This window comes from Apis laboriosa, unplaced genomic scaffold, assembly GCF_014066325.1.
Source record: "Apis laboriosa isolate Shangri-la unplaced genomic scaffold, ASM1406632v1 scaffold18_cov149, whole genome shotgun sequence".
In the NCBI taxonomy this organism is placed as follows: domain Eukaryota; kingdom Metazoa; phylum Arthropoda; class Insecta; order Hymenoptera; family Apidae; genus Apis; species Apis laboriosa.
The window spans coordinates 1,656,528-1,682,706 of record NW_025222233.1 but is presented as its reverse complement, the minus strand read 5'-3'; the positions used below and the strand labels follow the sequence as shown (position 1 = coordinate 1,682,706).

At 46.9% G+C, this 26,179-nt stretch overlaps 1 protein-coding gene across 1 annotated transcript in view; it reads left to right on the top strand.

Annotated features, from left to right (window-relative positions):
* Positions 1 to 26,179, top strand: part of LOC122712078 — a 52,402-nt gene that overhangs the window by 10,458 nt on the left and 15,765 nt on the right. The window contains exons 3-5 of the mRNA XM_043931412.1: positions 16,928 to 17,102; positions 17,562 to 17,795; positions 17,889 to 18,098. Of these exons, the coding sequence (XP_043787347.1) occupies positions 16,928 to 17,102; positions 17,562 to 17,795; positions 17,889 to 18,098 (619 nt within the window). The remainder of the gene's footprint in view (positions 1 to 16,927; positions 17,103 to 17,561; positions 17,796 to 17,888; positions 18,099 to 26,179) is intronic.

The following is a 26,179-nucleotide window of genomic DNA, read 5'->3' as shown; positions in this document are numbered from 1 at the left end:
CGGCGAATAAACGTTTGCTTTGTGTATGCGCGTGACGCGGCATACATAGACGCTTTGAAGTTGGCGCGTCTTTCGAGCGTGTCAGCATTTTTGCTTTGATCATCGCTATCTTCGAGGCCCGGCGAGAGATCGGCGGAAGGCGCTGATCGAACCATTCCCCTTACAGGGGAATCCACACCGCTCCGTTTCCTCGAACGTCCCTCGCCCTGGGTATTCGACCGATCTTCCCTCTCCCTCTCTCTCTCTCTCTCTCTCTCTATATCACCTTGAGGAATCCTTCGATTTCACGCTCGCCGATTGCACATCGTACGTGTTACGTACGAACGATCGGCCAATAATTGCACGGATTATTACGCGCGATGACACGTGGCAGGTGCTCGGTCACGTGTGAGTCCGACAAGATGTCGGTCACCCACGCGTGGTGCGCAGTGAGATCACCTTTATACTTCGACTTTCTTAGTCACTGTGCTAGCGTGTCGTCCACGTTCCACGGCGGGCTTTTGTCGGCTCGAAACACGTTTTCCGGCCAAAAACCGTCTTCGACGATACGCGTATACCCAATCTGACATCATCGCTCTCTATGTCGCTGGAGTTGCAGCTGCAGCGGGCCAGGATGCGTCCAACTTTTCCGGTACTGCGCGCCGTTTTATTGAATCGTCCTTGCGGCTTAATGTCGCGCGTGTAATCGTTTCTTACATCCGCCCAACCGTTAATTTACGCGTTTCCACGAATCGACTCGATCGATCCGTGAACCCTTTGGGGAAGAGTTTTCGTTTCTGTCCTGCCTCGTTGGAAACAATTCTATCCACGATTCTATCCACTCCCCCTTTGTATCCAATTTTCCGCACGATTGTACGATTTCACGGCGGGAGACTAAATCCGCCCATGATGGACGACATTGTTGCACGGACAACTTGGCGAATGGTTAAATAGCCGGTTTCTCAGCCTCTTTCCGATCGATTCGCGAAGGTAGAGGCAGCGAGGTCCATATTAACGTGGTGATTTCGATGCCCGAAATATTGATTTATATCCAATCTAATAATAAAAGTCGAGTTTCGAGCTTCGTTGAGGAAAGGAGAGAACGTTTTCTCATCGGTTACTGCATTGGAAAACGCTTCAAACGTCATAGCTTTTTCCGTTATCTGTGTGTGTACTACACATGTTCGTTTCTCTACTAATCGATGAAATCTCGAGTACGTAACATAAATTTGAAAAAAAATCTGTGGTTTAATGGACAAAAAAGTTATTACGCTCGTTCGGTTCATGTTTTAAGAAAGAAGACTTTTTGCCAGGGAATTGTAAAAGACCTCCGTCAAAAAAGTGAAAGCAGCTCGTTAGAAAGCGTTCGTATATCGTGTGTGATTCGAGGAAAGGGTAGCCAATGACATTTCTTGCAAATATCACGGCCGCCCTAACGTAACCTTTTTTTTTTTTTCTTCTCTTTTTTACAGCGTCTCGTGGCGGAATATCACTTAGCGGAACGGTTATAAGCCAATGGGCAAACAAATCGCAACGACACGAACGCGACACTTTCTTTCTTTCTTTTTTTCTTTTCTTCTTTTTTTCAAGGATCTTTCGAAAGAGACCGACGACGTTGTTCCTCGCCCGAATTTTTTCCACGTCATCCTCGACACGGGTATCCGAGTTGGAACGAAGCGAGATGAATCACGAGGCTACTAGGCTGTTGGCAGTAGTTGGCTTCGATTTTGCCAGAAGCCAGTAAAAAAAGCGTTACACACGGCCGCGCGTCACGTTCGCGGATATTTATTTGTCGAAACGCGGAACGAGGGGGCGGGGAAAACGCGCGTGAACGCCGGGATACGAAACGATCACGCGACACATTCTATGTGTGTCAAAGCTCTATATTTAATATTCGAGCGAGCCACCATCGGTCACGGCACGCGGCCCCTGCTATTTATTTGGCTTAACCGCCTGTAAAGTAGCGAGAAATTTATCCACTATAAACCGGCAATAACTCCAGCGCTGGTAAACACTTCGATAATTCACTGGACTATCTTCGGTTGCTTAAAACAAACTACTAAATTCCGAAGATCGATCGGGCGGCCGTGTATCAAATGCAAACAAGAACGGCGATGATCATTAACCTGTCCACCAAAATGTTATACCGTTTCCTTCGTTAGGGGATCCGTTTCTTGGGGATCTATCCTCGCGAATTTTTTCAAAGACTTACACCTTCTCTGGTAATTTTTCTTCGTAAAACTGTGATTCGAGAATTTTCCAGAAATTCCGTGATCGAACGACTCGATCATGTTCATTAAGAATGTTTAAGTATTTATATCTTCGAATAATATTTACAACTCGAATTGTACATTTTTATCAATTATCTTATCTTGAAGAAGGAAATTGCGTATTTTGATGAACTATGTTTCAAGTATCGGATGTTTACGATCCGACTAGCAACTCGAAAGAAATCTTTTTATCGATATAAAAAAAAAAAAAAAAAAAATAAAACGACACAAGCACAATCGATCGTGATATCAATTAAAATTGATCGATCGCGTTTGTCATAATTGTAATAACTAATAAACTCTCCGATGTGCAAAACGTATTCAATTTGTCTCGAACGATTACAATTATATCGCACGTATTATATCGAACGAAACGATGTCATCTCGTGTCATCGATCATCCCCGGCAAATTCGACGATACCATCCTCGCATATCTCGAAAGCAAACAGATAAAATCTTGACATACAAACTCCGGCGCGAGAAGATACGCGACGCCTTCCCTCTTCTCTTCTCAATACCGTTATACACGCTTATAACGCGACGCGATGTCTCGTAAGATGTTTAAACGCGTAAACGTTACATCTCGATCGTTATCGCGGGCGAGTAAAAGAGCGTTACACTGGCGCGGCGCGATCATATCGGAGCCGTGGATCGCGGCTGTACTCGAAATCACCGCGTGTCGTGGACGTGGTCGTGGTCGTCGCATGGGAATGCGGCGCGTGGGTGAGGAAAGCACGCGAGGGGTTAGAATTCCTGGCGAAAGCGTGCCGTGTTCTCCTCGTTTACACGGCTTTTCTGCGCGCGCGTGTGTCCCCCTTTGCGAAACCTTTGCGCGTCGGAGAAGAAGATTTGCTTTTTTCTCTTCTTCTTCTTCTTCTTCTTCTTCTTCTTCTTTTTTTCTTTCGTCACTTCGAGTACAACGAACTCGACGATGTTTCATGTCTGCGTCAGTGATTTTGATAAGCGGATTACACAAAGTGCGGTGGCACAAAGTGCGATCCCTCGTGAAAATGTGAGAGGAGGAACGTGGAAAACGTGGAAATGTTTGTAATTGTGACGTACTTTTTTTTTCTTCTTCTTCTTCTTCTTTTTCTTTTTTGATTTGGCGTAGAGAAGTCAAATAGGTAGGTAGGGCCGTGGACGATTTTCATTAACGCTGGCATCGCGACAGAGGAAGGCGCGCGTTAAGTAACAGCATCGGTAGACGCCGATAAATTATCCCGATTAAAATAAATTGAAAGATAGCCGCTGGGACGTGCCGCGCGCACGTAGGCGTTCATTCACTCGCCGATAATATTTTCTAACATACCGATTGCGACACAATCGTCAATCGACGGATTGTTTTCGTCAGCCGCTTATTTTCTCGAATCCCTCCTCCTTGTTCCGTATCTCCGAACCGAAGCGAATCCGACCATACACATACGCAAACGAAAAAACGAAAACTTTCGTTTCTGCTCGTTGGATCCTTCAACGTTTGTTTCTTCTCGAAACAAACAAATAAAAAAAAAAAAAAAAAACAAAGAAAAAGCAAAGCACGAGATACTTTTTCGACGAGGAGGAAGGAAGACGAGAGCGGGGAGCCTCGATGCAATATCACGCTCGAGCTCACGAAAGCGAAAGGGGGGGGGGAGGGGGAGGAGGGGGACCCCTTGACTTTCGAGAAGCCTTTTCTGAAAGCGGAGGCGTCCCGGCTCCGGAGGAAGCGATCAACGGGGCCATTATATCCCGGGGCAGCGATAAATCACCGAGGAAGCGCGTAAAACCGAGCCACGAGCTCTTCTCCAGCCACGATCAGCTGGCATTGACAGCGCACGAGCGGGGAGGCGGAGAGGAAGCTGGACGATTTCAATCCGCGCGTTAACGGGTTAGCAGCGGTTAGCGAACAGTGCGTATATCCCTGCCTTCCCTGCCGGACGCGCGTTCCTTGGTGCGTGAGTAGCGCGCGCGTAATATCGTCCGTTTCTCTCGAGCCGCGGTCGTCTCGCTCGCTCGCTCGCTCCACCGATCGCGCGCTAAATTTAGAGTATGATCGACCGGTTGTTCGCGCTATCGGGACAAATAACCCGGCGATAAAGTCACTCGCGCGGCTCGAGAACAGGCTTGAAAACCGACAAGAGCGGAGAGAGAGAGAGAGAGAGAGAGAGAGAGAGAGTGCGTGTGTCAAATTTGTTCGATTCGCGAGGCCTCGAAACCCTCTTTCTCCTCTCGAGACAACTTGTTTTCCCTCTCGCGCGTAGTTCAATCGTTGGAGAATCGGTGTCGCGTTTCCACGTGGCGAGCACGTGCGATCGTGCATGTGTGTGTGTATATATATATATGTGTGTACACGCGTACACGAGCGAGACAGCGATGGGCGCCAAGTGGGAGAGCTCGAGTTATACCGCTCGAATTCTTGGGAAAGAGGAGGCCGTTTGCCACGGAAATCGGTGAGTCGATGGGATTTCGTAATGGAATTCGAAAAAATTAACGTTTTTCCCATCGTCGATGGATCGATGGATCTTGGAAATGTACGCGTATAACTATATAACGGGAGGTGACGTCACGTAGACTCGCGACGGTTAAATCCGCGGCGGAATTAAGTTTACGAAAGGATGGTGAGCTACGAAGGCTGGTCGAAGGCTGGGTTGCCGCGGAGATGGAGAGGAACATGTTTGCGTTGTGTCACGTTCCGACTTGTAAATCCCGCTGGCAGTCGGCCATCTCCGTAATGGAGTAAGTTTCTTTGCGGTTACGACAAATAAACATATCGCGGCTATTGTGACAGTCGACGTCTTTTCGACGTCCCCTTTGCCTCCGTCTTAGTTTCGCATCGTTGCACCCGCCTTCTCCATTTCCCTCTGCGGATACGGGAGAAAGAGAAACGACTTTCGCACGGAAATTCTTGTGCCACCTTGTCGCGAAGCTCGATAATTCAATTAGAAGTCTTAGGCTGTAAGGATTCCTCGCATCTGAGAAACCCGACGTGTATTGTTCTCTCTACTTAGGGCATGTGAAACGTGACTTACCGATTAAACACCAACCCGCCAACTGATTAAGTTATTATTAGATCCATCGAGATAACGATTTTTTTCACATTCGACATCGTCACGATCGTTTATATATTTAAAATTCTTTTTTCATTAAGCAGACATGTTGGAGATATGTTCGATTATAATTTCGATTTCGAAAGAAAATTCGATGGGATAGGCGAGAATCGGAAAAATTGTTCCGGCTCGAATATTATAATAATAAGCCAAGGATAAAGCGCTTTCGAGAATCCGATTGTATGCAAATGCGCGTTAAACGTCCTTTTAAAGCGTTTCAAGGGACGGCAACGCTTCACCGAAGCCGGAGATAACGAGGTTACACGTTGATAATCCTTATCGACGAGGACACCACACTCGATGCTCGTAGCCTCAGTCGTAGTCTCGGTACCCTGTCGAACGCGCCACGTTATACGCGTCTCACGTGCTCGCGCCAAAGTGTTTCGCGCGTTTCGTTCGTTTCGAAAGCGAATCCCTTCGAGAGTTGGAAATTTTTCGATTTTTCCTTCTTCGATTCGTCGTCGTTAATTATTAATTTCGACGAGATAAAGCACGAGGTTGAACGGAAGAAAAAGGAAAAAATACTCGGCGTTTTTCCAACGATCGCGGTAAATAACCAGGGGCGATAAGATCTTTGAACTTAGGAAAGGAGGAAGGAGGCGATTAGAGGCGAGGCGAGGCTCGATTGCAGCTGCCAGACGGCAGCTAGGCGGCAGAGTCAAAGTCCGACTCAATGTCGGATGAGGTTCTTCTCTCTTCGTTCGATTCAGCCGCTCTCTACGCGCCGCGTTTCAAAGTCTCGATTAGAGGCGCTTTCGAACCGCTTGCAATCGACGATCCGCGTGACGCACCCAAAGCGACCTTAAGAATCGGCTACGAATCGAGACTCGACTCGAGAACCGAGAGAATCCGAAAAGAGGATTGGACGCGTTTACGTGGAGCGATGCACGTAACTCGAGCGTGAATACGAACGAGTTGGAGAATGGGATATCGATATCGTCGGTCGATAGATGGGAAAAGGCAGATGTCGTTTATCTCGGGGCGACAGGTAGCGATGACACAAACCGCCGTATGATTCAGAACAACGGTGCACGTAATGCAAAGCGACGAGCGAAGGTCGGCCGCCGCGGCTTCTGTTCTCTTCGAGCGAAACGCGATGTGCCGCGCTGGCTGGAGGACGACCAGCCAGTCCAGCCAGTCGAAAGTCGCGCGCGGATCGCGATCGATCGTTTCCACCGCAAGCGGCTAATAATAATAATAAGATCTGCGAAAGATCGAGAGTTTTTTTCCAAAAAGCTGGATTCGTTCGAATTCGTAAATTCGTTAGCTTGTTAATTAGCTTACTCGGAGGCGGTACGAATTAAACCATTTCTCGGGCGTGAATTTCGTGAATTTTCCGTTTCACGGTGAATAGGCATCACGCGTGCGTCACGCGGCGAGATGATCGTGTCGCGAACGAGACGACGAAGCCTCGAGGAAGGCTCACCGGAGTACATTCCGTAACCGCATTAAGTTAATTCGATTTGTCGGACAGGGGGAATCCAACGAGACGTTCGCTCGTCCGTTCAGCCGACTATTGGCCTCATTCACTCGCGTTCGGTTTCAGTGTTGTCGCCGGCGAAGGTCGAGCCGCTTCCACCCGCTTTCGTTCTTCGAGGCCCATCGCTCCGCGAATCGTTCCCTCTTATCTCGAGTACGGGACTGCGAGCCGCGTTTGTTTTCCAACGATAAGCCTTCCATTAAACACCGAGGGAGAGGGGAGCCGCTTTATTAACAACGGCCGGAACGATTTCACCTTCGAGTCGAGTTGGCCGAGATCGATAGCTGCGCGTTCGCGAGTGCCACGAGAGAGGATGGTTTGGGACGACGGATTGTCCGTGAAGGAGCTGACCGAGATGAGGAAGAAAACCCCCCGATTCCCCTCGCGGGAACGAAATTTCGCGATGAGGAGACGGGGAGTGAGGAGGACGTTCTCTTTGAGCCTGGGCGGTCTAACGCCGTTGCCAGGCCCGCAGCTGGATATTCACGAAGAGGAACGCGCCAACGACAACTCCACCCACCCCGATCGATCCTGCAACAATGACGTTTGTCAACCGTAAGGGCACACGTGATAATCATCGTCTATTAAGATTACCGTAACCGTTTAGCTCGATGATGGTTGATACCGGTTGGGAAGGGAAGTAATTATACGTAGAGTAGATCAGTGGCGAAACCTTACTTAAATTGTTTGGTTTCCCAGAAGAAAGAACTTGAACAGCTTCGAACGTTGGACAATGGATTCGAGACCAACGATTGAGAACGAACGTAGATTCGAAACGACGAAGAATACGAAACGAATATGTCGAATAATTGGGATGACACGCGATGTTTCGTGTCAGCTTTTTTTTTTAATACTCTATTTAATAGGATATAGTCCAGTTGTAGAGGAAAATTTTTCCCTCTCTTCGAAAGCGAGCGAGCGATGATCGATATCGCCTCGAGATCGCCTCGAATTTGGAGGAAATTTATTTCCCCTCTTATGAATCTAAATCAAGACTCATGCTCGTGAGCGTGATTCGCGCGATTCAGTCCGTCAATGTCGCTTAATTTTGGCCAGGCAATTTACGCTTCGGCGAAAACAGATGAGACGTAATTTAGCAATTTCCGTTTAAATTTATATTCAACGGCAATATTCAAAATTACAATATTACGATACGAAACGTTGCCTTTTCGATCCGCAACCGGTTGACGCAAAATCTTGCAACTACGTGTATACGTAATTATTCATCCACGTTCCGCGTATATTTCGAGCCGCGTATATTTCTTCGAAAAACTGATTAGCGGGAATAGCTTGCGTAATTCGAATTGTTCGGAGAAATTTTACGAAATCCTATCCCTGTCCCAATGTCATCGACGATCGTACACCCTGTCTCACTCGTCAAAGCATTAATTAATAGGAATCATCGGTGACGATCGATCGATGACACGATTTTAATTCTTCCGCAAAGATTAGATCTCCCAGTCGCGAGATGAAAGGAGATTGCGTCAGATGACGTGACACAAAACTTTTCGACTCTTCGAGCTTCGAGTTTCTCCATCCTTTCTCGACGCTCGAGGAATAATCGAGGAATAATAGGAGCCGGCCTGCGCAATATCAGGATGTCGCGATCGAAACGGCGGCAAATGATCGTTTATTGTTACAGACTGGTTCAACGTTAGTTATTCATGGCGAGCGTCCTAGAAATTTGTGGCCAGCCAAAATATATGAGCACGTCGAATAAATCTCACTCAACGTCCGTACAAGAATAAATCAGCGGACTCATTGCCAAGGTGATTCGTTACGAGTCTTATTCCGGGCAGGCTGTTCGTTGTTTCCGGTTTACAACTTCCTCGAACGGATTATCCATCGATCTTTTCTCTTCCATTCTTGCCACCGAGTGTAAATTCCGATTCAAATCATTTTCGACGAGCTCCAAGTTATATTTAATAAGCGAAATAATCAATGGAAGGGAAGCAAGTTTGTCCGATTTGCAATTGCGTCCAATTCCTAATATCCCGCTCTATTAGCGGCTTTCCTCTTACGTAAGCTCGGGGGGAAAAAGGAAATAGAAGGCCACGACAGATCCTCCAGTTTACGCGGGAAATGTGGCATGAATTCTCGTGCACGTTCGCCTCGAGTATTTGACAGAATCAAGACGCAAAATCTGTTTCAAATTTATCCGTTCAAAAGTGGATTACTTTCCACTTCCGACTCTCTTGGAATCTCGATGCGATTCCTTTCTGTTAATTGACGTTGCGCAATTTGATCCGCAATGGACTGTTATAAGGACGATAAGGGGAGAGAGAAAAAAGAAAAGAGAGAAAAAAAAAAATAGTTCAACTTTAAATATCCTTTCACCGACAGACACCGATTTCTTAGCTTAGATCTTTTACGATTAGGATCTTCGCAAAAAGGCAAAAGTGATTTCTCTTCCGCATCGCGGAGAAATTATGCCGCGTGAGTAATAATGATAATAATTAAAGTCGAGCAGAGAGGAAAGATTCTCGCGAGAAACAGCGCAATATTCCTTTCTCCCGCGACTGTATCCGAGTGAAACGATTCCAAACCGCCTTTCGACTTATTGCGCACGTTCGAGGAAAGCGACAACGGTTCAACGACGGTGGTTCAATATTTTTCGAACCGTTTTCCAATCATCCATGCATCGTTTCGAGCGCGAAACGCGCCAACATCGGTGTAATCGAAAACGCTGACTTCGCGCCCGACAAACGCGTAAACGATCCATAACGCGACGACGAAATGCCAAAGCGTCGTCTTACACCACCTTTCGTCGAGTTAATTGAAACGAGACATTTGCCGATCGTTCGTTACCTTACCGAATCCGTCGTCAATTCGAACAGCATCCGACATCGTCTAACAAATTACCTATTTTCACATCCATTATCGGCGTATATATAAATTAGAACCCTCGTGTTACTTCGTCGTCGTGTATAAATCTCTTCGCTAATTCGAATCCACAATTCGAATCCAAAGAGATTTTCTTTGAGGGAAGGAAAAAAGTGGAATCATCGAACATTTCGTCGGCTCTTACGTTTTTTTTNTTTTTTTTTTTTTTTTTTTTTTTTTTCGAAAGGATCGATCCTCGAGAATCGAAGATTCAAGAAAGAGAAAGAGCGAGGAGGAGCGACAACGCCGCGGTGAATCGCGTAATCTAATTCCACTCGTGCCGCGGTTGCAATCCACGACAAGGTGGGAGCTTGCTCCGAGCGAGCTTTCGACGATATCCGAGGGCGATCCGCGCCTGCGCCACCGAGGCCGCACCGTTTCACAGGCCACCCGGTATTAACTATAGGTACACACCTACCTACGTCCTCGTCGAATCTCATGGCGCCAGTTTGAAGTACGCTCCTTCTGCGAATGCACTCTGTTACGTGGCACGCGCCGCGCCGTCCCGTCCGATTTTCGAATCTCCCGCCACCGCGACCGCCTACCCCGCGCCGGTATTGTATCTCCTCTGTTTTATCGCAGTGATCCCCATTCTCTCTTTCTCTCTCTCTCTCTCTCTCTCTCTCTATCCTCGACCGGAAGGAGGAAATCCTTCTCTCCGAAATTGGTGATATCTTCGACACAGTTTTTACTACCACTCCTCGCCCACAGTTTTCCCCAGAGTTCACCAGAGATACCGCAAGTGGTGCACAAGTTCGAGCGAATAACACGTTGGATCTTTTCGTCCTGTGTACACGCAAGTTGTATATATACGTTTTTAGGCGATTTCTTTTTTACGCGCGGCCGATGGTCGAAATATCCTCGCGACGCGTGGAACACTCCACACGATCGGCAATCATCAATCGAGAAATGGACGTTGGGATTGGCTGTTTACTGAAAATTTCTTTTTCATCGCGAACGGATTTCTCGCGCGCGGATCTCTCCTTCCGCGGACCGATTTTCACTTTCGTCGAGACGAAAGCGACGGATAAGCGGTTGAAAAAAGGGTGGCGCGAAAAGAGAGAGAGATTGTTCGCGACGATAGGCGATAGACGAAACAAGGCGAAAATGCGCGTTATCCCGAGACGGGTACGGTTATTTCAGCGGCATCGGCGTCGCTTAATATAGCAAACATTTGTCTAATTAATAGCCATTAGGCCGGCGAGCGTCTCATCTCGATAAATCCGTTCGGCTTACGAGAACGAGAAACACGGAACGAAACATCTCCGGATTCTCTCGTATGCACGGTGCATACACGCCTCGTCACACGTATGTGACACCTGTCCACCACGCTCGGCCAATGTTTTCATGCCTGTTGCTTTCGTATCGCTCGTTTCTAGATACTCTCGCTGGATACGCGAGAAGCGTGCATCTATGCTTACGGTTGTACGGTTGAAAGAATTTCGCGCACCGGGGATCGTATGACGATCCGTATCGCGGTAATCTATTGCGTTTGGAATGAGATAAACTTGTTATCGCTTATAGGAATTTTTTTTATCGGTGTCCTTGTCCAATGTGCTCCGAGGCGAACGATAATTTTTCATCATCTTCTTTTTTTTTTTTCTTTTCATTATTCTCGAACCGATACGACGAACCGAAGGACGAACAACGATTCGATATTCTATATTCGAAAATTTTTACAAGCGCGAACGGAATCTCGAAAGGAACTTTCGCGTCTCTTATATTCAACCCTTATCTCAAATAACTTCTGTTCTCGGCAAACCAAATTTCGCCTGGATGCGTTTCGATGACTGAGGCTGACTCGACCCCTGTCCTTTCCCCCTCCCTTTCCCCCGCGCTCATGCGCGGCCACGATGATTCACCTGCGAAGGAATAGCCGGATTCCAGGTAAATCCATTTCACAAAATTGGGGGAGGAAAGGTATACGTGTCGTCATCGTACGCTTTCGATCGTATCGACGCCCATTAACGCGTCCGAAACGTCCGTGTTAGCTCCATCCTTCTCGCTTACGTCAACCCCGATCCGCGCGCGAGCTGCACGTACGTACGTACGTAGGTAGGCACCGTGGTCCACGTACGCGCGTTACACGTACGTCGGTCGCCCGCTCCGTCTGACGCGTTATTTATACGCGTCCGTGGCGGAAAATGGGCGGGCCGCGATCGAATTCGTATCGACGCTTTATTAGAAACGCCGCGCGTCTTCCTCATCCTCCTGTGTATCCGGGGGGATATAATTGATTAATTGGCCAATCCTCGATTCTCTTCCACCGCCTCTCCTTAAGAGAAATCTGGAAATGGAACGTGCGCCGAGTTCTCAACGCACGCTAAGCTTGCTGGCGTAGGATTAATGTCAGATGGAGATTCCTATATTCGTTTTGATTGGAACGCGAGTGGGTCGATCTATCGAGAGAATCGTTCTAAGGGTAAACTCACTTTCTCTCTCTCTCTCTCTCTCTCTCTCTTTCTTTCTTTCTTTCTTTCTTTCTCGTTATCTCTGACGGATACGCGGATGGAGATTATCTTCAAGTTATATATATGTGTGTGTCTCGATTTTTTATTAGCTTTGGAACGACCGTGAAATTCTATATCGGACAGGTAATCAGTCGAGAGTGTCGTCGTCATCGTCGTTGTTCTCGTTACGATTACCTTTTTCTTTATCCGGTCGGGTAACGCAACAACACCTTGAGATCGATGGAACAGGGGGAGGAAGGGGGATATTCTTCACGGGGATTCAACCTCATCACGTAGATAAACACGTTCGTATCTGCGATTAGAATCGTATCTACGACAATCGTTCGTAGGATCCCTATGGATCGTTCGACGGAACGACTTTTGACGGGCGCAACCCTCCTTTTTCTCACCAACGGACCCACACGCTCATCCCGGAGGATGATCCACCCTATAAATAACCGCGCGACTTCGTGAACCGTGGCGATTTCCGCAATGAAAATAAATTCGAGCGGGCGCGCTCCGCGCCGCTTCAGCCCGTGCCGCCTGCCTGTCCGTTCGCGTCTAGGCGTAATAATTTTTCTGGCGACAGCCGACCGTTCGGCCCGACGATAAAACAAACCATCGACCGTCCGTTCGAGTCGAATTATAAACTCGTCCTGCCATTTTCCCAACTGTCCCGTTCACGCTCCGCTCTCTCTCCCCTCGTCTCTCGAGGAGGGATCTTCGTTTCCCCTTCCTTCTCTCTCTCTCTCTCTCTCTTCCATTTCGATTTCCTTCGATTCAAGGTCCAAGTCCTTTTTCTTTTTTCTTCTTTTGCGAGGGGTAGAGAGGAGGAGGAGAAAGAATGGACCGAAGTGAGGGAGGGAACACGTTCGACCATCGACGCCGCTTTCGGTCGTTCGTTCGATTAACTTTTTTTGCCCGGTGAAAGTAGCTTGGTGCGTGATTTTCCAGAAATCGCTCGACCGTTTCCCCCGCGTCTTTCCTCTCGCGGCCCCGGGACGAAACGTCCGGTCGAACGCAACGAGCGAAAAATAGAGGCGTTTCGATCCGAGAAGAGGACACGATACGAGTAACAAGTGGCCGTTGCTCGAGAAACTCGAGAGAAAGAGAAACTCGGACATGAGAAGATGAAGATCCAAGGTGGAGAGGCATCGAACGACCAATCCTGAACGACAAACTTCAGAGGCGTCACACGACGCCTACGTTGCTCTCGAGCTCGGGGTCGAGGATGAGTCCGAAGGGGCCGAGCCAGGAGGGGTCCAAGATGGAGGTGAGGGTGTCCTGCGTCCCCTCGCCGGGCGCGGAGCCCCAAGGGATCAGGGTGAGAATCCCCGAGCCCAAGAAACGGCCCATCAGCCCTCCGCCATCTCGTCGGGAGCCGACGATGCGGGCCAGGTGCCCCTCGGTCCCCGAGAAGGATTTGTACAGGAAGAGCGCGTCGTTGGATCGCCGCGACAGGTATCCGACCCTGTCCGGCGCCGAGATCAAGAGGGGATTGATCCCTGGCGGGGTGGACGCGCCGCCGCGCAACAGGAGGAACCCTATGCTGGATCGGAGGAATCGTTTCCCGACGATATCCGGCGCGGAGCTGAAGCGGGGCCTCGCGATCGGCAAGTGTCCACTGGAGGACGGGCTCGATCTCAGCCTGGCACCCTGGCCGGGCATGAAGTGGGCCTGCGTCAGGGTGTTGCACCTGTACTGTAAGGTGTTCGACCAGTTCGAGCTGTTCGAGCTGATAGTTAGGTAATTGACCGAGCAAACTTGGTTTCTGGAAACGGGTTTGCCGCGAATGGATTTCATACACGTAGGTATATCCAAACCTGTTCCCAGTCCGGGTCCCCTCGATTTATCCAGAAAGAGTAGAACCGAGGTTTCAGATTTCCCTTCTAAATTCTCAACCTTTGGCCGAACTCTCTCTCTCTCTCTCTCTCTCTCTCGAAGGGAGAGACGTCACTTCGATTCCCTCGGCCACGTCGCGTCTAACGATGTTAATATTTGCTCCTTCCAGAGACACGTGCCATCACGGTTGATAGATCGTTTACGAGCGTAACACGTTCTTTCACGGACTGTCTAACAATTCCAAGGCAACGTGTTTACTCGATAAAAATTCGCGTCTGATTAAAATTCCACGGATCCATTGGCGGCGGGGGCGCAGCGTAAATATAATTAACCGGCATTAGCAGGCAGACAAAGTTTCTGCCGATGGTCGCCCGTTTTGCGCTCAGTATTGCTGACCGGATCATGGATCGTGGTCTTTCCATTTTTTTTTTTTTCGAAAGACGAAAGTTTTTCGGTGTACGAAAAGAAAAACTCGTGAACGAAAGAAAGAAAGAATTGCAAAAGAATTGCGCTATTCCTTCGAATATCGAGAGATCCGTGCGAGTCGAATTAGCGTCGTTTAACGCGCACCGCCCCTCGTCGTGTATCCCCTCGTCCTCCCCCGACCGTGGCAATAATAAATCCGACACGACCACGATCCGAGGGCAATTTTCTTTTCTCGCGACGAGCGCGCATTAATATAAGTCGACCTCGACTCTCTCTCTCTCTCTCTCTCTTTTTCTTCTTCAAATTCCGCTCGAACAGGGCCGCTTACAAGCGTTACGCGTGTATACCACCCATCGTGGAATGTCGGGACAAATCGCTCGGTTTATATATCGTCCAGGGGATTAATCGCGCGTTATAACGTCTTGGTTGGTGGAAAGGACGCAAATAGTCGCGCACACGCGTCACGAGACCGAGCGAATTTATCCGGTTTAATTTTTTTTTTTTTTTAACGCTGGCCGATTTTTCGCCCGACAAACCGAAATTTCCGAGAGACGAGCACATGTTCGGATCCGGTCTTTGATGTCTGGTCGCTTTATTAAACGGGGAGCCGTTCGTCGACGATTCGACAACGAGATTTAATTGGAGGGAGGCCCGGCAATTGGTCGGAATCGGAGGAGGGAGGAGGTTATTTTCCATCGTTCCACGCGGATGACCAAAGGCATCGATCTACGAGACGTTTCGAGTATCGACGATACTGTGGATGAAAGTCTTTTAAGATCCCCATAATATCGCGGTCGCGATCGGTGTCAGCGGGGACGTTCACGTGGGCAAACGGAAAACGAGCGTGTCGCGCCGCCGAGTGGAAACGGGTCTGGGACCGTGAACTCGAATGAATTATGGCCCACATGCGAGTATTACGTTTCACGTTGGCCAAGTTAACGAGGCGTCAACGTTAATTTGCAAATCCTCCCGCCGCCGGATCCACGGGTATCCTCGTCCAATATCGAACGATCCTTATCGTTCTCCTTCTCGCGAGCAATTCTTTTTATCGTTGAAAACACTCTTTTGCCAACGGCGAGTTAATAATCCGCCGACGAGAAAAACGAGGCAACGAAATTATACGAAAAATACTTCTGCTCCGCTTTCGGCTAATTCTTCTTCGGAAAGGTATTGCTTCGAAGAGTAAAAAAGTCGAGGTAAAAATTTGTGGAGAAAAAGAGAGATTACTTTTTAAGAAAGATCGATATCGCGTTGTGTTTCGTCCATTCGCGAGCTTTGGAGAAGGAATCGCGAAACGGATTCGAGGATATAATATTTTTCGAGGTTCTGGTTCTGCTCGACGATCGACGAAAATAAGGTGTCAAATTGCGTCCGCGTCCCGAATGTCTCGAAATCGCGCTTCTATGAAGCTCGATTTTATGGCGGCCCATTAATGCGTCCGCCGCCACTGTTAAATTTAACGAGCTCTCCTCCTCCTCCTCCTCCCTCTCCTCGTTGGTCCTCGCCTATGTTCCAATTCGCCTCTCTGGTCTTCGTAAATCGGATTTAATAAATTTACGAGCCAATCGTGTCTCTCCTTTCGTCTCTCCTTTCTTTTTTTTTTTTTTTTTTTTTTTTTTTACCTCCCTCTTCCTCTTCACGTCCGTCCAAACATCGTGCTAGATAAGAGTTTCGTTATCGTAGTCCAATCGAGGTCGAATAAAGAGAGGAAGAATAGGTAGGCCAGTATTAGCACCGCGACGACCTTGCGGTTGACATATCCGGAAGGGTGCGGTAGAAAGGCGATGAATACCACGAACCGGGGCAAATGCATCCCCTTGATTATATACGATCGACGTTCGATCCGACCATTAGCAGTGTGTTACGCGTGGGCGGAATTGGAATCGAGACTTTCCCCCTCTCCATTTTCGAGACTCGAATCGAAACGTGGATGGATAGATTCGAGACGAACTTTTCTCTAATCTTGTCTTTTTTTCAGTCCCCTCCTTCCTCGTAATGGGATTAAAATTGTTTTGCTTTTTACGCGGTTTAAAAAATCGTGTCACGACGTTGAAAGGCGATTACGGAGTACTAAACTAGTCGACGACTTACTCGGAGAAATAAGAAACGAGGACATCATTTGAAAAGGAAGGGGGGGAAAAAAAAAGAGAAAGAAGGGCACAGATGTTTGCATTAATTAGACGATCGGGCAGGAAACGCTTTACGTTCGAACGCAATAAAACTGGATTAAACGTTCTATCGGGATATCGAGGCGTATCCGGAGTTAATGAAAGAGCCGAGACAAATATTTAAGCGTGGCATCCTATATACGTTCATATATATATATATATCGATACCCGTTTCGTATATACTGCCAAATACAAATACAATACTGAAAGCAGTTTCCTAAACGAGAGAGGAACATTAATCTCGTTGCTCGATACCACGAAAAAATTCCACGAGTATATCATGAATGATGCATGACTTTTCAAAGCTAACCTCACTTCTCTCAGGAGATTCTTTCTTCCTTTTCAGAAAGAACTGCACCAGTTGCAAGTGTCCCCGTGAGGCGCACGATGTGTGCCACGAGGAATGGGTGTCGGTCAGGTCTCGTTTGGGCTTGAAAGGCGAGGAATCTTCGTATCCAGCTACTTTCGATCCCAGAGGGAAGGGCCTCGCCTGGGCTCCTCCTGGTCTACCAGCTCACAAGGTGGGTGATTCGTTCGATGTCATTTTAACCAACCGTTGTATCAACAAACTATCATCGCGTCACTGTGAAATTCGACGATTGCCGAGAAGCTATTCCATCGATTACGTCAAAAAAACACGATTCAATATTTCGAATTGAAATATTTCTAATAACGAGACATTATTATACGATACTCGTGAACGTGTATGGCGTTATGCACTCGCGTTTGTATATTCCGATTTGTATGCGTGTACACACGTTTGGCGAACTTCCAGTTTATTTTCCAAAGTACAAGGCATAAATTAACGAGAACTGGTCTTTATCGACGGATGCTTTATCGTGCACGCTTCCCGTGACCGTTACCCACTCGCATTTATCATATATTTTTCTTGCTCGACGCGCGCATTTAATAAACGATATATTCCCAATATTTTGGCTAGATGGCGTTATATATAGACCTTGTTTTCTTCGTCGCTGCAGGTGGAGGAATACTTTTCCATGCTACCGGAAAAATCCGTACCTAGGTTAGGTACGCCCGGAGAACGATACAGGGACCGACAATTGGCATTTCAGCTGCCTAAGCAGGACTTAGCCAGAGCTTATTGTCGCCACTTGAATCCGAAACATGCCAGCAGTGCTGACGATTTTATGGCGGCAAGGAACGAGATCGCGTTGGATATCGGAAGCGTACAGGAAGTGCTTGAAAGAGATGTTGTAAGTTTTATTAATAAATATCTATGCTTGGAATTGTTTGTACTTTATATTTTAAATGAACAAATTGCACAGCGCGATTTGATGTGTTTGTAGGATTGCGGTGCGTGCCATACGCCATTAAAATATGGCACCCTTGCCGTATCTGCGAGTAAATTGGGTCTTTTATACCATCCTGCATGTTTTCGTTGCACGGAGTGCAAGGAACTTCTCGTCGATCTTGCTTATTGCGTACACGACGACACACTATTTTGTGAAAGACATTATGCCGAACAGTTGAAACCAAGGTGCGCGGCTTGCGACGAGGTGAGTATGTTTCTTTTTCTCTCATTTTTGAATATAATTAATGGCAACGTTTAAATCGAGAAAAGGAGGAAAAAAGATAAAGTATCGCAAGTATGAACAAAGAAAGTAGATAGTGGGAGAAAGATGGAGATAGGATAAAAATATTGAAATCAGCGCCATCTTCAGAGTGCCGCAAATGAAACTCAATATAGAAGGACAGAAAATAAAAAGAAAAGGATAGAGATAATTTAAGAATTGGTTACTAGCGCCATCTCTTGAGTATCCAAGATATTTCTTTGAAAGCAGGATAAGTTAGAGTAAGAATTGATTATCAGCGCCATCTCTTAAAATCCTTAAGAAACATGTCTTTAAAATATAAAAGATGGCGCTTATCTTCAATTCTTATTCTATCTTATATTTATAAAGAAATAACTTCGAGATGACGATCAATTCTTATCGTATCTATTTTCTTCTCGTTATTTTAAATCAATTTATAACAAAAATTGAAATCTACAGATAGCACAGGTTTTTTAATTTTTATCTTATCTTAATTCTTATACTACTTGCTTTCTTTGTCTATACTTGTACTCGATGTTACCATAATTCAATTACACAGGTACAGGATGGAATGCTTTCTGTATCACGTGTATTTATATTATTATTTTGTGTAGAAAACGATAATAGTTTCAATAACAATTAAAATTAAGATTTAATTCTACGTTAAAACTCTCTAATATATATATATAAATTACTTAATTTGTAAAATTCATATATTTTTATATATATGAAAAATTGTTAGTTTAGATCGTGTATTGTAGACAAGGAGAGCGAATAGTGGAAAAAGGACAGAGATAGGATAAAAATATTGAAATTAGCGCCATCTCTAGAGTGCCGCAAAAGAAACTCAATATAGAAGGATAGAAAATAAAAAGAAAAGGATAGAGATAATTTAAGAATTGATTACTGGCGCCATCTCTCGAATATCGAAGATATTTCTTTGAAGGTAGGGTAAGTTAGAGTAAGAATTGATTATCAATGCCATCTCTGGGATATTCTTAAAACTTATTTTATTATATTTTTATATATATTTCGTTTGGCATTCAACAGATGGCACTGATATCCAATTCTTATTCTATCTTACCTTATCTGTAAAGTAGTGCCTCTAAAAATTAAGAGATGGCGCTAAAGATCAATTCTTACTATTTCTATCCTTCTCTTTCTATTTTCTGTCCTTCTATATTGAGTTTCATTTGCGGCACTCTGAAGATGGCGCTGATTTCAATATTTTTATCCTATCTCTGTCCTTTTCCCACTATGTTCCCTCCTTGTCTTACTCTTGGCGCGTAAATATACGAGATATCAATTAAACACGTTTCTCTTTCATCGTTTCTCTTTCAAAAATTTAATAATAGTACCAATCTTTTATATATGAAAAAATTTAAATATCATTGATTTCTACAATATATATCTTTAATATAACGATCCCATAAAATATAATAAATGACGCGAGTTTTTGACACGAATTATCTATTCCGGACTTAAGTAACAATTATTTGTAGTTTTAATATTGACATTTAGTTTCGATCCCGCTCACGTTATTAACATTGCAAATTTATTCCGAAACGAATCAATAACGACGAGAATGATGCTAAAATGATAATTCCGTGATGTGTCCCCGAAGAATGGGACAAAAAAAAAAAAAAAGAAGAAGAAGAAGAAGAAGAAATGTCGACTCTATCCCAGAAAATGAAAAAATAATTTACAATTCTTATTAATTTTCGCATTAGCCGATAGTGTATATAACCGTTAACTGTTTTAAATAAGTATGGCGTATAACCAAAGGCGGCAATTCGTTTTCCCATTTATGGTTATGATACGGCAATGAAAGAGCTCCTTACTGCTGTTTCGCAGTAAGTAGGCACTTCTCGTCATTCGGCCGGGCATTTTTATCGCATCGACGGCATTGCTTTCGTATTAAGAAAACCTGAAATCTCACCGGTGACCCAAATGCACAGTCAGCTGTCAAGGTGCGCATAAATCGCGCATGCTTCGTGCCAAGCTTGAGCCGGTCTTCTACCACCACCACCACCACTACTACTACTACTACTACTACTACTACTCCTACTACTAAATTATATTAAACGTACAACGTGACGACCACCATGTTTTTTCGAGCTTTACGAACGATTTACCATCGACATTGACGGGATCAACGATGGCGGCAAACATATGTATATCCCCTTGGAAATAAAACTCGATACGATTCACCGATTCTTACGCAATTTCGCGATTCGTTCGAAATTTCCCTCTCTCGCCATTTTTCTCGCGTAAACACGAAATCTTATTAAATCGTAAACAAGCCGAAAATATCCGGGGCATAATGGTATTAATCGTCGCCCAATCGCGGCGGCGATGCGTTGTCTCGCGTTGCATCGCGCGGGAACTGGGCCGCTTTCGGCTTTATTTAGATACGGACGGAAATAGGAATCGTGTAGGATAGAAGCCGTACATCCTACGAGCGCGTATGTCATCGTGGCCAACGCGCAATGGAAATCGTTCCTCGGGAACGTCGAATCGGCCAAGGCCTTTTTTATCTCGATTCGCTCCGTCACTAATAACTTTTTTTCTCTCGCTCGTTTCACAATCCTTATCCGTCGTTCCTTATCCTCTTTCAAGTCAGAAAAGATCGGATGGAGGTCCGACCTTCCTTAAATTCTTCCATCTTTTCCTCCGTCGAAATGTTAACAAGTTAATAGGGAACGGTGGCTCGGTTTCGTTTTGGATCGGTTCAACGAAGAGACTCGCTGCGAAACTTCAGCTGCCTCACAATTTGTTATCGAGCTATCTCGTAACACTCTCGTCTGAATTGGTTTTCTTCCAACCGGAAACCCGACGTTTAATCGTACCCGCGCCCGGTCGGTAATCTATTTTGATTTCTTGTCGAAGCTCCCACCACGATCTCTCCACCGTCTCTCTGTCCAGACACCCGAGAACCCGTCCCCGTCTTTTATTAGAGTCAGTCAATTGGAGGCTAACGAAAGGGCCAACCGAACCGCGAGGAAAACCATCGTTCGCCCGAGCAGACCTCGCCTAAAAGTGTCCATAACGAGCGCGAGCACGAAAATCTCCGGCCCGGATTTTTCTCCGCCGTTTCTTTCCAATTTTCCCGCATCGGCGAGTAAAAAGGTGGTCTCGAAGTTTGGGTAAGTGAATCGAGAGCCGCACACCGAGCCACCGAAGACAAATAATCCGCCCTCCCCGAAAAATATCTCTCTCTCTTTTCTCGCTCCAACTTACAATAAAATTAACAAGAAGAGAGAGAGAGAGAGAGAGAATTAACCACGTTCGAATGAATAATTCGAGCGACCCCGATATACACGATACACGAAATACTCTCGTTCTCGAATTTGGAAAAGGATCGAGCAAATGTTTACGAATGACGGACGATGGAGAGGTGCAGCTGGTAGATATTCGCCGTTCCGTCCATCATTTCGGGATGCGTTCTGACCCTCGTGCGGGGAAACAAACGGTCTTTATAAGATAAAGCGTGGCGTAACGGTGACGCAACGCGAGGAACCGGCGAGCGATCGTAAAATGCCTCGACAACAACGCGTTTGTCTATTTCGAGAGCGTTGCGGTTCGCGTCTTCTGCTGCGCAAAAATCGCCTCCGCCTGACCTCCGCGACCTCCCCATCCCCCCTAGAAAGCTCGCCTCTAGCCTCCCAGAGCGAGTCGCCGCTTCTTCGAATCCTCCTCGAGAACGAGAACGAGAACGAGAACGAAACGTCGAGATCCGTCGTCAATTGGACAAAGTACAATTTTGTATGTTTCACACGGCCGTGTGTCCTTTCGCAATCTCTCCTCGCGAGGAGGGATATCGCGTTACGGACAGTGATTTATATCGTATCGAGGAACGACGCATACGATGATAAATATGTGATAAAATCGGGCGAAGTGTCCACGAAATTTCATCTTGCAACGATACGAGAGCAATAAACAGAGTTTCGGCGAAAAACTCTAAAAATACATTCCTCGCCTCTTCTTCTTTCCGTTCAAAATTTCTATCGCGTGATAAATATTTCGATGGAAGGAAAATAAAAGGAGAAAGGGAAGGGGTAGATTGGAGCACATTCGCTTTCTTAGATATCCCCGAAGCATCATGATGTATGACTATTCTCGAGTAAAATTTTTAGAATGTAAGCGCCAGAAGGTAACCGTTCCAATAGATCGAATTAGACTAGTACGAGACTGATTTCGAAAATAGCGCGCGACGCTGTTGCAACTGTTGTTGAGGATGAATGGGGCGGATTCGGGTCACTAGTGGAAAATACTTGAAGAAGAAGAGGAAGAAGAAGAAGAAGAAGCAAAACTCGGAAAAACTTTAAAAGTCCTCCTTCGAATTCGACGACTCGATAATCGACTCGATAATCCGCGTCGTTGGTCGCGATTGGTCGAAATCGACGGCAGGATGTGACGTTGTTTCCAGTTCCCATGGAAAGCAAACACCGTGTTAACACAGTTCGGTTATTCTTGGTTAATGAGTCATTATCGAAAAAAGGATGCACGCTCGTTTCCTGTAAACGGAGTGGCGCCATTTTGACGGAAATGGCCAATCTTAATCTTGATAAAATATTCGACAACTATATTGTAGTTAGCTCCAGTACACTGTTGTTCAACGATCGACTCGAGGAACGCGTTCATTTCGAATCGAAAGGTTATTTATCTCGCGAGTGGAGAACTTTGAGAAAAGAGCACGAAATCTGAGGGGGCGAGGGAGAAAGGGTTAAGAAGGTAGGTCGATGCACACACCTGGCACCAGGTGGCACGGAGGGAAAGGTCATTCTAGGAACAGGGTGTCTAATTCGGTTGGCTCGCGAAGACGGAGTTCGCAGAGGGAGTGCGAGGGAGAGATCCGGTGGCACGCTTTTCCCCGACCGTGGCACGCACGCACGTTCGATCATCGACCGAAATAACGTTGGCATTGTTCCGTTTCCCTCCAGAGGAGCCGGCTTTCGTGGCAATCGGGTCGGACTTAATTTCGAGACCCTTCGCCGAGACCGTGGAATATCGCGCCTTCCTTTCGCGAGTGCATCGGTCGGTCGCCGAATCCATCTCGCCGGTCTTCGAAGGGGTCCAATCGCAATTTTTGATAAATTTAATTCTCCTGTGACTCTCGAAAATTTACGAGTACAGAGTCGAGAAAAAGGATTTCGAGGATCGAGACTATCCTCCATTTTGAAGTATCAGATGAATAAATTAGACCGACTTTAAATCCTTAAGAATGAACCCTGATCCCTAGAGAGAAAAAAAAGGAAGAAAGAAAATGCTAAATATTAATATAAGGAAGGATAATATGTGGTTACAATGCTTTTTTTTTAGAAGGACGATCCGGCGAAACGGAATATTTCTGGAAGTTTAGTGAATTTTGGACGGGAGGGGAAACTTTATTTTAATTCGCATTCCAACAAGTTGTCGATATCGTTTATTTTAGGCGCCAGATGGAACGATGCGCGATCTCAGAAGAGGAAGACAACCACTTTTATTTTATTCGCCCCGTTCATAACTCGCTCCACCACGCGATTAGTTATTCAAATTACACGAACGAGGAGGAATCTCGGTTCGAATAAGTTGGAAATAAGTCGAAACGCGAGATAAGTATCGCTGAGGGCAAAGATCTCATTCAATTCCGCGGGATTCTAATTTAGAAGTAAAGGTGAACCCTCCGAATCTCGTCCGAATCTCGTCGAAAGGAATAACGACATCAAATGGATGATTAATTAAATCCTATAACTCTTGCTAAAGGAGACGAATAAAATCGCCCGAAATATTACTTTCTCGCTCGAATCGTTATCGTACGACATTATTCGTATAATTTTATCCTTTTCTTACATCAATTAAATCAATACGTCAGCCATTACCACCGAGAACCTCGAAATCTATTTGGACACGAATATTGTGCTGCGATCTCTGACGAGGAGTCTGATCATAAAGGTAAAGGTAAAAAAGATTTTAGAAAGGAAGAATGGGATAAAGCAAATATAGATATCGATAAGCGTTTCGATATCTGGAAGCCGGCCAAAGAGGCGTCGTACCGCGCGCAAAAAGTGTATATCGAAGATCGACTCTCGACTCGGTTGATCCGTAACCGATGAGGTAACCGAAATAAAATCGTTCGAGCAACGCGAGAAATTCGGCCGCGTATCTCGGCCACGCAAACATCACGGAATTTCCACCGTCGAAGGGGGAGGAGGAGGAGGAGGAGGAGTTCCGGTCGAATCGATCGACGCTTCGACTCTTCCAAGGTCGGGGCCAGGATCGAACTTGAACCCCGCAAACTTTCCCTTCCCCTCCTCTCCCCCTTTTCCCCGACAACGAGTTTAGAAAAGGAATTCGACGTATTCGATATTTCCACGCATCGCGCACGTATCGCTTTTATTTCTTTCCTCTCACTATTACTTCTACTCTGAGAAGAAGAAGACGCTCGGATTCGTCTCGTCAATATTTTTCTCGAGCGAGCGGAATCGTTCGTGATGCGACCGCGACTAGAAGAGCTGGCAAACGTTTCCCTTCTCGTGCGACGTAGAACGATCGAGACGCGATTGGGGAGGGATACGACGAGATTGGGTCATTAGTGCTCGGCATCGATCGCGATTAATCGATCTCTCTCTCTCTCTCTCTCTCTCTCTCTCTCTTTCTCTTCAACGATGACGAGGAGAAGGAGGAGGAAGGATTGCCAAATCGGGTTCCGTTAATTATCTCGAGTGATCGATCGCGTTACGGAGCCATTAAGGACAGAGATTCGGCGGTCCAGGGACATTCGAGCTAACTTTAGCCTTAGCCACGGTCCGCTCCTCGTCGAGTCGAAACTCGTTACGTCGACATAACGGCCACCAGTTCGCCCCGGTCTCAACGGTTTGCCCGCGGAAAATAAAACAGTTCTCTGGCCGCCATCCGGCCGCATGGATAAACCGATAACCGCGTGATCACGCAGCCTCGACGGTGTACCGTTTCGCGCCCTGCTCCGACTGCGTGGGTGCCGCCGCCGCCTGCGCCCCCCCTTGGAACGTCCTCGGCTCGTTTCTCACCCGAGTGTGACGTCACTCGGACAGGCCGCGAAGTCGAAGAGGATCCACCAACGGTGCGGGCTTATATACCTCCTCCTCCTCGTATTCATGGATCTGAACCGCGCGCCACCGAGATTCCCTACCCTCCTCGAGCTCGAGGATCTCCTCTACGCTACGTCCCCTTCGACTGTTACGATTCTCCTGTGAATCGAGCCTGGATTCCTTCTACCTTCTCTGATCTCAACGAGGGGAGGAATGACAGCCTCGGCCAATTTCGATATCTATGACGTGTCTTCGTGTCGAGTCGAGACAAATTGGTGATATATACGAAAGCTAGGCGAACGACGGTCGTTCCTCGATGACAATTGCTTCGAGATGGGGCTGATGATGTCGATACTGATCGGATGCGTCGGGGTGTTGGAGTTGCTCGCCTGCCTTCGCCACGTCGCGGACGGCGTGGTGATCACGATTAATCAACCGGCCACTCCGTGCCTATCGTATCACGAGCAGGCCAACGATAACAGGAGCACCACTCACGACTCCATATGCAGCCTCAGCCACTCGAGCGACGCCAACTTGCCCCGCGACGCCAAGCGCAAGTTGGAGAACCTGCACGAGTACAGCCTTCGTATCAGGGCCGAGCTACGTTCCCTGGACGACACTTTCGACTACAACGCGCTCTCCGTGTGCGGCGGCCGAGAGCTCGTCGCGCTCCCCTCCGGGCGTACCCCCGATTCCAGGTTCAGCCCCGATTTCGACTACCTGTGCGAGCGAGCGATCGATCCTCGAGAGGAGGAAAACGGACGCGAGGACGAGGCTGATAACTGGCGGGCCGAAAGTAGCTCCAGAGATCGGCCGTTGTCCGTGATCGCGGCTGAGCCGGAAAAGTACGTCAGAGCGCCGACTCCTATCCCTCGCGACGAGGACGAGGATGAGGACGAGGAGGAGGAGGAGGAGGACGACGACGACGACGAGGCGTCGAGTTCAGGGGCGTCGAGCGACGTGGGCACGTCGTTCGACAACGATTCGGGAAACGAA